General features: G+C 38.2%; 1 protein-coding gene across 2 annotated transcripts in view; it reads left to right on the plus strand.

Annotated features, from left to right (window-relative positions):
• LOC115209806 (complement C1q-like protein 3) overlaps positions 1 to 15,000 on the plus strand; it is a 127,589-nt gene that overhangs the window by 63,175 nt on the left and 49,414 nt on the right. For both annotated transcript variants that reach the window (XM_036500885.1, XM_029778359.2), the window contains exon 2: positions 11,324 to 11,642. In XM_036500885.1, the coding sequence (XP_036356778.1) occupies positions 11,354 to 11,642 (289 nt within the window). In that variant the 5' untranslated portion in view covers positions 11,324 to 11,353. The remainder of the gene's footprint in view (positions 1 to 11,323; positions 11,643 to 15,000) is intronic.

Raw genomic sequence — 15,000 nt, forward strand, 5'->3', positions numbered from 1 at the left:
ATATACAGGGTGGGGGAAAAGTAAGGAAGCATTAGAAAATGCTAATAAAATCCATATTCCTTTTACAAATTTATTGAAACAAAGGATACATGTTCTTTATTACATGGGAAAATGAAAATAAATCTTCATATTTCAACGTAAGCACCGGTGGCGTTAACCAGTTTCCTCAAACAGCCAAGTATGGAATGAACAACCTTCTGAAGGACGTCGTCTGGGATATCACTGATAAGCTCCCGAATCCGTGTCTCTAAGTCCTCCAGCGTGCGAGGTTTTGTGTTGTACACCTCTTCTTTTGTGTAACCCCGCAAGTAAAAATCACATGGAGTGAAATCTGGACTTCTTGGAGTTCTGGACTTCTGCGGTCACAGTATCCTGCGAATGTTAACTCCTGCACGTAATGGAGTTTCTACAGACGAAAATTCAATTCTTTATGCAACACCGTACATATTGTGTGTCTTGTTTGTTCACTTTCACGAGTTGCTTGACGTGTTGATTTTTCGCGGGCTGCGATTAAACATTTTCTGCACTGTTGCCATGTTCTGCGCTGATCGGGATGTGGTTGGACGGCCACTTCTTGCATCGTTCACAGAGCCCGTGGTCATTAGCTTTGCATGACAACTCTTTATTGCCTCCGGACGTAATGTTGCATGCTTACCTTTCCATCTCTGCATGCTTACCTTTCCATCTCTGCATGCTTACCTTTCCATCTCTGAACCAAAACAATGGAATTCCACACTTCATAGCGTGCTGCCATCTTAGCTCGCGCCTGAACAGTCAAGCGACCTGCCATCTGGAAAATAAGAAATAAGAAACACGACAATAAGAAAATAAGAAATCCCCATTAGCGTTGTCTGTTTAAAAATTGCTTTCGTCATGACTTTGGTGATATTGAAAATTCTAAAGCGGCGAGCTGGCAGAAACGTTAGCACGCCGGGCGAAATGCTTAGCGGCATTCCGTCTGCGTTACGTTGTGAGTTCAAATTCCGCCGAGGTTCTCTTTGCCTTTCATCCTTTCGGGGTCGATAAATTAAGTACCAGTTACGCACTGGCATCGATGTAATCAACTTAATCCGTTTGTCTGTCCTTGTTTGTCCTCTGTGTTTAGCCCCTTGTGGGCAGTAAAGAAATAGGTATTTTGTCTGTCCTTACATTCTGAGTTCAAATTCCGCCGATGTCGACTTTGCCTTTTATCCATTCGGTGTTGATAAATTAAGTACTAGTTGCATACTGGAGTTGATCTAATTGACTGGTCCCCTCCGCCAAAATTTCGGGCCTTGTTCTTAGAGTAGAAAAGGATATTAAAAACTCTATAAGCAATTTGTAATCCCTAGTTACTTTCCACCCATCCTGATTGCATGCATGCATACATACATGCGGCACCTTGGGCAAGTGCCTTCTCCTTGGGCCTCAGGTCGACCAAAGCTTTGTGAGTGGATTTGGTGGACAGGTACTGAAAGAAATCTGTCGAATATATATATATATGTGCGTGTGTGTGTGTGTGTGTTTCTTTGTCAGTCCCCCACCTCCGCTTGACAATCGGTGTTCGTGTGTTTACGTCTACGTAACTTACTGGTTCGGCAAAAAGAGACTGATAGAATAAGTACCAAGTTTTTTTTTTTAAATTAAGTATTGGGGTGGATTCATTCGATTAAACATTCTTGAAGGCGGTGTATGCATGCATGTATGCATGTATGTATGTATGCATGTATGTATAACTTGTGTAAAATATATATTTCGTTATTGCCCACAAGGGGTTAAACATAGAGGGGACAAACAAGGACAGACAAAGGGATTAAGTCGATTACATCGACCCCAGTGTGTAACTGGTACTTTATTTATCGACCCCGAAAGGATGAGAGGCAAAGTCAACCTCGGCGGAATTTGAACTCAGAACGTAATGACAGACGAAATAACTTGTGCAAAATATAATCATCTAATATTGTTACAGATGTTGGTAAATCACTTCTCGTAAGCATAAATTGATATTAATATATGCAAATTTTCAATGTGAAATTATGGAAGAATAAATTATTTTTCGTCTTCCATCGCTTTTGGATCTGCGAACATTTTGACGATATGACTTTTTGATGAGGTATTTTAAAAACGTATTGAAATCTCAGTCAGTTCCTGCATGATATTTATAGTTGAATTTCTGTCCATGACCTCCGAAGAGTTGCATGATATGACTCCGTAACATAGATCAACACTTGCACGTGAAGATGCTTCTTGCAAGATGATGCAGGATAAAACAGCATTGTTAAAGAGGCTGTGGAATCGCATTTCAGAAGCAAGCAAGAAGAGATACTTTGCTATCATGTTCGATGCTTTGTTCAGTACTCACTTCTCTGCAACTCTGATATAATTATCAGAGCAGCATGACAGAAGATATACTGTATCAAACGCAAGAAGAGAAAAATACCTATATCGATAGCTTACCTTTGCCATATACGATCAAGCACTGGTTCTCGGTAAAAATAAACTGATCACTTTGGCTGGCAATGAACATGAAAATTGTGATCTGTCAGCCTCAGTTCGAATTGCAACTGCAAATCTCACGCAAGAGATTATTTAGTCAAGCAGCTATGGTATTCAAGAACTGAAATAGAATATCTACCAAAATCAATACTACTGGTTCGAGATAAAAAAAAATTTTTAATGATTTATATAAGGATAGAAGAAGATTTGCATAACTCGGAAGTAAGCTTTTCATGGAGTCTCGTTCTGAACAGGAAAAGAATTTATTTGATCAACCAGATAAAGTTCATTCACTCAATCAGACTGCTATTATTGTGGCTTCAGCAGGAAGTGCTGCAACTTTACACACAGACGGCAGGATTTACTGATTTTAAGCTTTCCGTTAGTCTTCTATACCATGACAGAACTGTTTGTAATTTTGGCAAAGGATCTAGACGAACGGATTTCTGAAGTAGACCGAACTGAAAGAATGAGATGTCTATATACAGTATCTCACAGTCTTGCATTTGAAGTTTTCAGTTGCATCTTACAAGATCTTAGAGGTAACACTAACATCATTGGGGAGTTATAATTTTACTCTTTTGAGATTGGAGGCAAATCCTGCGAATCTTCCTAATGGACACGCCCGCTGACCAGTTGAGGATAAATCTCAATGAAAGTGAGAGAGAGAGAGAGAGAGAGAGAGAGAGAGAGAGAGAGAGGGAGAGAGAGAGAGAGAAAGAGAGAGAGAGATTGAGTGAAAGAAAGCGGTTAGACATAAAAAAAAATTGTACTGACCCCCGAATGGGAAAACAAAAAAAGCTTATCATGAAGCTTTGCAATAAGTTCCAAGTCGACAAATTATATCATTATTTTGACGAAAATTGTTCATTGCTTGAAAAATATTGGTCAAATTTCATAAAATTTAATATGTACTCAATGCATAAAGTGTCATTATTGGGGTCAAGGCCCAATGAAGAGCCCTATCCGACGGCTTTTAAGCTAGTATGTATATATATATATATATATATTATATATATATATATGTATATACGACGGGCTTCTTTCAGTTTCTATTTACCAAATCCACTCACAAGGCTTTGATCGGCCCGAAGCTATTGTAGAAGATACTTGCCCGAGGTACTACGAAATGGAACTGAACCTGGAACCATGTGCTTGGGAAGCAAACTTCTTATCACACAACCACGCCTGCGCATGAGGGCCTATCCTTTTATCTTTATAACTAAAGTGGAGGCTGTAAATATTATTTCTTGTCTTGTATAATTCTAACTATTTTCCTTAAATCTGTGATAGCCAGGTTTATATTACTCATTGTCGTTGCTATTTTACCGTTCAGTTTTATCGTTGGTCCTAAGGAAGATTCATTGCTTTTAATTCTTTAATTACTTTTACCTTTAGATTGCCCTTCCCATAAATGATACTTTTAAAAATTTCCTCATTCTTAGCTTTCTTTTAGTTCCGTTTCTGTTAGTCTGCATTCTGTAGGTGTTCTAAGTGTATCTTTCTTTCTTCTTTGTCGCCCTTTTCAAGCCTATCCAGGCTCATGGGCCTGGTTTCCCGGTTTCTGTGGCGTATGTGTTCCCCCCAGCTGGACGGGACGCCAGTCCATCGCAGCGTTACTCAAGAAACAGGAAGAGAGAGTGAGAGAAAGTTGTGACGAAAAAGTACAAGAGGGGTTTCCACCACCCCCTGCTGGAGCATCGTGGAGCTCTTTAGTTTTTTTTTGCTCAATAAACACACGCAACGCCCGGTTTGGTAATCGAAACCGCGATCCTCCGACCTGTAGTCCGCTGCCCTAACCACTGGGCCATTGCACCTCCACGAAGGAATCACTGCCGACCAGAATATTCAAAATAACGAATACGGCATCTGAACAATCATGAGAAACCATGCTTACACAGGAAATAGTCCAGATGCTTCAAAAATAAATAAAGGTGTCAAGATATGATGAGATCGCAAATCTTTAGTGAAAATATTTAGTGTATAGTTTTGCTGTATTTATTTTCACGTCTTCGTTCTATCATCATGATTTATAACGTCAGCGTTTTCACATTTGTTGTTTCTTTATTCATTACTTGTGCTTTCGTTGTATTATTTCTTATATATGTCCTTTATCGATTTCTGGTATTTTATTGTGCTTTGAAACTACGCTTCTTAAGCCAACTAATCTATTACATCCAAGATATTTTGCATCCAAATATTGTGCGAGAATATTATCGTAGTTTCGATCTCTTGGGTAAGATGACGCTGTTAAAATATGCACGTCAAATAGAAACATATTTTTCTCATCCATTTATGTATACTCTGTGTGTGTGTGTGTGTATGTTTTGCTCTTTTACTTGTGTCAGTCATTTGATTGCGGCCATACTGGAGCACTGCCTTTAGTCTAGCAAATCGACCCTAGGACTTATTCTTTGTAAGGCTGGTATTTATTCTATCGGTCTCTTTTGCCGAACCGCTAATTTACGGGGATGTACACACACCAGCATCGGTTGTCAAGTGATGTTGAGAGGGGGGGACAACACAGACACACAAACACACACATATATATACATATATACCTATGCATATGTATGACGGGCTTCTTTCAGTTTCCGTCTACCAAATCCAATCACAAGGCTTTGGTCGGCCCGAGGCTATAGTAGAAGATACTTGCCCAATGTGACACGCAGTGGGAATGAACCCGGGACCACGTGGCTGGTAAACAAGCTACTTACCACACAGCCACTCCTGCGCCTATATATGCATATATATGACGGGCTTCTTTCAGTTTCCGTCTACCAAATCCAATCACAAGGCTTTGGTCGGCCCGAGGCTATAGTAGAAGACACTTGCCCAAGGTGGCACGCAGTGGGAATGAACCCGGGACCACGTGGTTTGTAAGCAAGCTACTTACCATACAGCCACTCCTGCGCCTATTATTTAAGTTAATTTAATATTTGTTTAATTGGGAGTGTATTGGTCAAGGTGACCTACTCCGGTTCGAAAAATCAGAAATCTGGGAATGCTTTGGAGTAAAAGGTCTCAGAAAATCGATGTTGTACATCAAGTACAAGTCTTTTAGAAAAATAGTTCCTGCTATTCAGATTGAGCTACAGTTTAGACCTGTTGTGAAAAAAAGGTGATCATTGAAGTCTGTTGTTACAGATTAATGAATGCTGTTGCCATGGATTAATAAATTCTGTTGCCACGGATTAATAAATGCTCATGACACAAATCTATGTATAGTACTTAGGTGTTTCTCTCAGAAATTGGTAATTTTTGTCAAGCCCGTTCGCTTGCTATGTGATTGCAGTTTTTATCGTATTATTGTTTACCTCACCTGTCATGCTCTGCTATATTTGTGACATTATAGATTTTATTTTTTCTTTATTCATATCCCTTATTATTATCCATTCTGCTTTTTTTTTTATTGTGCTGTATGCTTTTATTTCATGTTCTCCACCAAATGCTTTAACCTTTATTGATGTTGGTATGTTACCTAATATATATATATATATATATATATATATATATATATATATATATATTCCCTCTGTTAATGTCTCAGTAAGAACTTTTTTTATTTGTTTCCAATACATTTTTCTCCTGAAAGAAGTATTCTCTTGTCTATAAAGCATCTTTATCATCAATGATTTGGTTGATATGATTTGCATAAGAGTTTTTTTTCGTGATTTCTGGAATTCTCTGATTATTTCAACTTTTCTTTCTCTCTTTTATATGAGACTCCTCTTTTAAAAATTTAGCCAGTCTTCCTCTGTCATGGTGAAGATTAAAAATAAAATAAGAAATGCGCCCTTCCGTGCAGCTGTTAGCTTGTATATGTAGCTTGAGCAGTGATATTATTCTAATTGTTAATATAATTATTCGAGGTGGCACAAACGTTAGCATGCCGGACAAAAATGATTAGCGGTATCTCTCCGACTTTATAAGGCGGCGAACTGGCAGAAACGTTAGCACGCAGGGCGAAATGCGTAACCGTATTTCGTCTGTCGTTATGTTCTGAGCTCAAATTCCGCCGAGGTCGACTTTGCTTTTCATCCTTTCGGGGTCGATTAAATAAGTACCAGTTACGCACTGGGGTCGATATAATCGACTTAATCCGTTTGTCTGTCCTTGTTTGTCCTCTCTGTGTTTAGCCCCTTGTGGGTAGTAAAGAAATAGGTATTTGAGGGCGGCGAGCTGGCAGAAACGTTAGCACGCCGGGCGAAATGCTTAGCGGTATTTCGTCTGCCGTTACGCTCTGGATCGATTAAATAAGTACCAGTTACGCACTGAGGTCGATATAATCGACTTAATCCGTTTGTCTGTCCTTGTTTGTCCCCTCTATGTTTAGCCCCTTGTGGGCAGTAAAGAAATAAGAAACGTTAGCACGCTAGGCGAAATGCTCAGCGGTATTTTGTCTGCCGCTATGTTCTGAGTTCAAATTCCGCCGAGGTCGACTTTGCCTTTCATCCTTTCGGGGTTGATTAAATAAGTACCAGCTGAGCACTTGGGTCAATGTAATCAACTAGACCCTTTTCTTAAAGAATTTCAAGCCTTGTGCCTTTGGTAGAGATGATTATTATTAATTATTTGATGAAAACTCTCAGCTTTCTTTTGCTGGGTGTGATGGAAAGGGTCAGCTTTCCACAGCCAGCGTACTATGGTGACACTTGTTTACTGGCCATGCTTCAAGAACTCTGCGAAGAATTCATGCAGTTCCAAGCAATGCTGAGTTTTGAAGGTGTTCTGTCTTTACATTTGTACCAATCTTTTTGAACCAAGTTGGTAGCTGAGTGCTGATACTTCCAAGTGCACCAATTACTATTGGTATCACTTCTACTAAGGCAGCGAGCTGGCAGAAACGTTAGCACGCTGGGCGAAATGCTCAGCAGAATTTCGGCTGCCGATACGTTCTGAGTTCAAATTCCGCCGATGTCGACTTTGCCTTTCATCCTTTCGGGGTTGATAAATTAAGTACCAGTTACGCACTGGGGTCGATGTAATCGACTTAATCCGTTTGTCTGTCCTTGTTTGTCCTCTCTGTGTTTAGCCCCTTGTGGGCAATAAAGAAATAGGTATCACTTCTACTCTCCTCATTGATCAAGTAGTAGTAGTAGTAATGGTGGTGGTGGTCGTCGTGGTCGTGGTGGTGGCCGCGGAGGCGGTTCTTGGTAACGTGCGAGTCAGTCTGCTTTTGTATTTGTATTATAAAATGCAATTTTGAGAAATTTGGGAAGAAAATACTTAGAGACGTTGCGTCAGGAATAGAATTCGAGCGAAGAAAAGATGTATTTTTGCTTCGAACATGAAAGATAATATCGTTTTGTTTTAAAAGTGTTTGCCTAAATCAATAAACAATTACATCAGATACATTACATTAGATTAGCACGAAATGTTCCTGTTATAGAAAGCAACAGTAATAAAAACAAAGGTAACACTACTGTTAGTTTACAAGATCAGAGCACCAAATAGAACTTTGGTATTGATAAGACAAAACCAGCATTAAAACCAGTGAAAGCACTAACAGTTACTTTTGGCAAAGCTGCAGTTGTAATAATGGTAACAACAATCAAAATTTTACCAACAGACATAGAAACAACACATTCTTTTAGTTGAAATAGCTAAGTAGTTTAAATAGCTATCTGCATCGTCTGATGTTGAGAAAGATTTGTGAGAGTTTCAACGTCATTAGATAAATGTAACAGGTTTTCTAAGGAAAAATGTTTGCAGGGGGAGAAAAACTCAAACGAGATAGTTATTGGTTTTTGCTCTTGGGTGTATTTACAGACAAGAAAATAAATCATTTGAATTCGCATGAATATTGCTCCTCACAGTATGAATGTTAATGCTGGGTTATGAACTATATATCATGTCTCTATCTGTTGAGTTATATAAAATTTATATCATTTCTTCTCATCATGGTGAGAAGACGTAATATAAATTGATGGAGAATTATGAATGGAATGTATCTACGAGGAAAATGTCAAGAGTTGAAAATTCTAGTATTGTGCAAGCTTTCAAGAAGGAGCATAGGATTTTGTGATGCTGTACACTTAAGGTTTCCGTTGAAGGAAATATTTCATTCATGAGGTTTTTCTTTGTTGGGAACAGAGCTGTTCTGAGATTTACATTTCAACTACTATAATCTACAAAAATATTCAGGCGCAAGGTTGTTGTGTGGTAAGAAGTTAGCTGCCTAACCACATGGTTCCGGTTTCAGTCCCGCTGTGTGACACTTTGCGCAGGTGTCTTCTACTACAGCCTCGGGCCGACCAAAGCTTTGTGAGTGGACGTGGTGGACAGAAGCTGAAAGAAGCCCATCATGTGTGTGTGTGTGTATGTTTGTGTATGCGTGTCTTTGAGTCTGTGTTTGTCCCTCACAACCGGTGTTGGTTTGATTACGTCCCCGTACCATAGCGGTTCCGCAAAAAGAGACCGATAAAGTAAGTACCAGTCGCGTACTAGGGTCGATCTAATCGACTGACCTCATCCCCCCCCTCCACCCCAAATTTCAGGCCTTGTGCTTATAGTAAAAAGGATTAATAATTAGAGAAAGGATGCGAACTGGTAGAATCGTTAGTGAGTCGGACAAAATCCTTTGCGACATTTTTTCGCGGTTTGTTCTGGCTTCGAATTCCACCGGCTTCGACTTTGTTTTTCATCTTTTCGGGATCGATAAAATAAAAACCAGTTGAGAACTGTGGTGGGAATGGGCGGGGGGGGGGCAAGTAACCGATTAGCACCCAACCAAGCAAAAAAAAAAAAAAAATCACGTCTTGTGTCTATAGTAGAGAAGATTAATAGTTAGAAAGACGGTGACGAGCTAGCAAAATCGTTTGTGTGGGTCGGACAAACTGCTTGACGGCATTTTCTTCGCGCTCTTTACGTTCTGTGTTCAAATTTCGCTGAGGTCGACTTTACCTTTCATCCTTTCAAGGATCCATAAAATAAATATCAGTTGAACACGTGGGTCAATGTTATTGACTTACCCACCCCCCTTGAAGCTGTAGGCATTGTGTCAAAATTTGAAACCATTAACAGTTAGGGAGTTTGTTTTTTTTAGTTTTAAGAAATACAATAATCCCTCGTCATATCACGGTTCACCTATCGCGGTTTATTATTTAAGTTTACGTCGATTCTTCTGTGGTGTTGTTTTGCATTTATAATTTAATAAATATATACAACTTATAAATTTTTTTTTTTAAATATACAGTACATATACATAGGCGCAGGAGTGGCTGTGTGGTAAGTAGCTTGCTAACCAACCACATGGTTCCGGGTTCAGTCCAACTGCGTGGCATCTTGGGCAAGTGTCTTCTGCTATAGCCCCGGGCCGACCAATGCCTTGTGAGTGGATTTGGTAGACGGAAACTGAAAGAAGCCTGTCGTATATATGTATATATATATATATATATATATATATATGTATGTGTGTGTATGTATGTGTTTGTGTGTCTGTGTTTGTCCCCCTAGCATTGCTTGACAACCGAAGCTGGTGTGTTTACGTCCCCGTGACTTAGCGGTTCGGCAAAAGAGACTGATAGAATAAGTACTGGGCTTACAAAGAATAAATCCCGGTGTCGATTTGCTCGACTAAAGGCGGTGCTCCAGCATGGCCGCAGTCAAATGACTGAAACAAGTAAAAGAGTAAAAATAGTAAAAGAGAGAGTACACTACTGTTTCTACTTCGCGGATTTTCACCTGTCGCAGGGGGGTTTGGAACGTAACACCTGCGACAGTCGAGGGCTTATTGCAGATCTCAGTTTAATTTAAATTTGAGCAACCAGTGGCATATTCAATACCATTCACTGTCATAAACTTTGGGGTGGAATATATATATATATATATATATATATATATATATATATATGAGAGAGAGAGAGAGAGAGAGTGGTTTTTCTTTGATGTAGAGGACATAAATATCATTTAGTGAGTTTATTTTTTCAGGTTTATACAGCACGTTCGAAAAGAAAAGCATTGTACACGAATTTCTGACCAACTAGTTGATAACAGAGATGTACTTGCATAGCAAGTGACCTGATCTGAGATCGTGTGCTGGAACGAAAACAATTGCAGCGTGGAAGGTGTTTATAAGCCATTTAAGAAACATACAAAAGCCGTTAGATTCACTTCAACATTTGAATTTAATTTGTCAAAATATTTTCGTCGCTTTGGGCCCGCGACCTGTTGAGATTTTGTCAGTGAACAGGTCACGGTCTCAAAGCGACGAAAATATTTTGACAAATTAAATTCAAATGTTGAAGTGAATCTAACGGTTTTTTGTGTGTTTCTTAAATGGCTTATAAACACCTTCCACGCTGCAATTGTTGTAGTTGATAACAGATCTGCTAAAAGTAAGCAAAAGGAATTCCGTTTAAGAGTAGCGCCGAATTAATAAACAATTTGTTAACTCATATCCTGAAGAGAGTGTGTATACAGTAAGTATGTATAGTAAGATGGATGGATGGAGCAGACCGAAAGATTAACTAGTGGTTCTCATATATATTTCTTTACTACCCACAAGGGGCTAAACACAGAGGGGGACAAACAAGGACAGTCAAACGGATTAAGTCGACTACATCGACCCCAGTGCGTAACTGGTACTTAATTTAATCGACCCCGAAAGGATGAAAGGCAAAGTCGACCTTGGCGGAATTTGAACCCAGAACGTAACGGCAGACGAAATACGGCTACGCATTTCGCCCGGCGTGCTAACGTTTCTGCCAGCTCGCCGCCCTTAGTGGTTCTCATATAGGCTTGATCACTATGCTACTTGTCCTATATTTGGTACTCTATTTCTTTGATCATTAGCGTGAATAACCAACTTTAATGTTCTTTTTTTCTTTCTTTCTATATATTCCAGAGTTTGAAATTCAAGAAAGAACTGCCAACCATGAGATATAAACAACAAATCATCATTGTCTTAACTGCTCTTTTTATGGTATACACTGCTGTTGCTAGACGAAGCGATACTCGTGCACGAAGCAGAGGTGCAGGTGCTATACGTAAACCTCGCGATGGACCTATAGAGGAAGGCATGTGTGACCTTGAGCTGTCTTGCCGCGGAGAAGCAACTGTACCAATAAAGCTGCCGATAAGGGGACCACGTGGACCGGCTGGACTTGATGGCGAGAAAGGAGAACCTGGTACGGCTGGGGTGCCCGGACTTCCTGGTGTCCCTGGTATGTAGACTATTTATTGTCGATGTATATAGATATGAACATTAACTCCCACACGTACAAGTATATTCACAGATGCAGAAATATTATGATGCGTATATATATATATATATATATATATATATATATATATATATATATATTGACGAATAAGTCTATTTGGCATATTTAACCTTTAAATGCTGGCCATTGATATAATTTTTTTTTTTTCGAAAAAACTTTTATCCTATATTAGATGTATATATATAATATATATATATATATATATATATATATATATATATATATATATATAATTATTATTTAAGGGAATAAAATCCAACTTACAAGGAAAAAGAATTCAATCTAGAAATACTAAATCAAATTACACACAATATATTATATATATAAACTATTAGAAAAAAACCCCCACCTTTTATCAATTCAAAATGAATAATTAAATTACACCATCTAGAAAATTACATATAATAGAAATATTAACATTAAAATAACAATAAAATGTAAAGATTAAGTAAATTACAAAAATAATAAATATGTATATAATAGGTAGAAAAAATATATATACATATTTATTATTTTTGTAATTTACTTAATCTTTACATTTTATTGTTACTTTAATTTTAACTTTTCTATTATATGTAATTTTCTAGATGGTGTAATTTAATTATTCGTTTTGAATTGATAAAAGGTGGGTTTTTTCTAATATTTTATATATATATTTAATATATATATATATATATATATATAAACATGTGTACACACATTCAAACGTACATATGTATAATGGGTGTATGATAAGCTTCCCAATCACATGGTTCGGTCTTATTGCACGGCACTTTGAGTTAATGTCCTCTACTATAGGCCCCCCGGGTTGATCAGAGCCTTGAATGGATTTGGTAGACTGAAACTGAAAGAAAACTCTCGTATATGCACATATATATGTATGTGTGTGTTTGTTTCCCCACCGCTTTGTAGCCGGTGTTGATTTCTTTACGTCTCCGTAACTTACCGGTTAGGCCAAAGAGACTGATAGCCTAAGTACCAGACTTAAGAAAAACTAAAGAATGGGGTCGACTAAGCCCTTCAAGATACTTCCCAGCATGGTCCCAGTATGGTCCCAGCATGGTCCCAGCATGGTCCCAGCATGGTCCCAGCATGGTCCCAGCATCGCCTCAGTATCACCCCAGTCTAATGACTGAAACAAATAAAAGAGAAAAGATAAATGTCCCCGACCTTCTTATCGATCCTACACGGCTGATAAAAGAAATGGAAGAAAAATACAATGATTCGTAGAGTGAGAGGAAATTTTGCTGTAAGCATTTTTGCCGAATGAAAATTCGCCGCGAGAATTACATTTTAAATGACCTCATCACGTGTTTTTTAATGTTTTACGTTAAATAAAGACTTACTTATTTAATACTTTTATAAAACATTTTATCATTCTTTTCTTTTAAATTAAAAAAAAATGCTGATATAAGACTGTCGAATATGTCCCGGAGAATTTTTCCTGTTCAGTGAAATTTCTTACTGCAGAATTTCTTATTCAGTGAAATTTCTTACGGCAGATTTTCTTATACAGTGAAATTTTCTTATACAGTGAAAATTCTTACGTCAAATTTTCTTATTCAGTGAAATCTCTTGCGCAAATTTTCCTATTCAGTGAAATTTCTTACGGCAAATTTTCCGGATACAGATTCATAGTTTGCACTCAGAAAACGAAACCTGATCCGAAAGTTAAGAACAGAGTAAACTCCACTAACCTCTCAGAGGTTAGGTGTTAATATTAGAGGTGATAAAGGTTTTTCGTATGCAAGCCGCAGGGCTCGCTCTGAACACTCTAATTTTTTCTGTCAACGCACCGGCTGCCTCAGATATTCGGCGAATATCACTCCCGGTAGAACCGTGCGAGCTGAGACAACCAGAAGTTGGCGGAGTAAATTTTAGTGTTATTTTGTAAATAACGCTGTATAACAGGATTTTTGTCCTTGAGTAGCAACTGTTATTTGCTGTTTACTTGTTCTTACAAAGTATGAAAAATCGTTAATATTTCCATGAAACTTCGCTTTTGTTACATTTATTCAAACCCCAAAGAATCCCTCTCAACACACGGCTATGATGCTCCCCCACTACTCCTGGACATCATCAGAGATACACATACTGACAACCACTTAGGAACATGCTCAAGTGGTTAGGGTCAAGCAACTGGCAAGCAAATCTGTGACATTAAGCAGAATATTTGCTATAACGATGTTTCTGCTTCAACAACTCCGTTCAGAATCTGTTTGAAATGTAATGTAAAATAGGTCATTTTAAAAATATTGATGCCCAGGTTGCAAAAGCAGTTTGAAGGGCGGAGTAGTCTGATTTCTAGATAGAAGCAAATAGTAAATAACACTTGCTGAACGAAGGACAAAAAATAAAATAAAAATGTTGTTACACAGTGTAATTAATAGCGACAGAAGCAGTATCAATACCAGAAGAGCAATTTTTATCTCCAGCTAAACATGGAGGTTGTGTTTAGAACGCACAACACTGCGTTATTTATTTTGAGAGAGACTCTGATATGGACTTGTGGTGCATAAAATCACTCGTATATATATTGATGACAGACGAGAACCGTCTGCTATGGCCGCCGGAAATGTCAAGTCACATGATTTCGCTCTGGTTTGAGCTCTTTCATGAACAGATATCCGGTCGCGTCATAACAGCCGAATCTCCCGTCAACGATATATAGAATACTAGCAGTATCGCCCGGCGTTGCTCGGGTTTGTTTCGACCCTTTAGAATTGGAATTTTTGAAAAGTAAAACTTTTGCATTATGTAGCTTGATATTCTCTTTAAGTGAAAATTTTTCTGGTTGAAATACACCGAAAAATGGCAACACAGCAGTCAAAAAATCATAAAAAATAGGGATTTTCATAGAAAAAAAAGCACCTTTTTGATGTAAATAATTTTTGGTCTTAACATGGTCCGATTTGAATTTTTTCTTCTACGGAATGAAGAGCAAACCTTCTTTTATCATACTTTCAATTTTGGTCAACTTGTGCCGCAGGGTCTCGGAGGAGATAGTATTAGTTGAAGGCTACCAAACCTGCCACACACAGACAACTTCAGCTTTATATATATAGATTAGCGTCTATTCTGGAACTGATGTCGCAAATAACTAGTGAGCTTATTAAAAAAATAATTTATTGCAACAGAATCAATATGAATACTAAAACGTAACCGTTATTTCCCTTGAGAGAACCTCTCCTATGGACTCATGGCGCAGAGGTAAATTTGGTCGTTATTTCTAACACCCATCGAGACACACTCGTTGGCTAAGGCTTTGATATCTGCTACAACCCGGTTATTTTTAATC

This window comes from Octopus sinensis, linkage group LG3, assembly GCF_006345805.1.
Source record: "Octopus sinensis linkage group LG3, ASM634580v1, whole genome shotgun sequence".
Taxonomy (NCBI): Eukaryota; Metazoa; Mollusca; class Cephalopoda; order Octopoda; family Octopodidae; genus Octopus; species Octopus sinensis.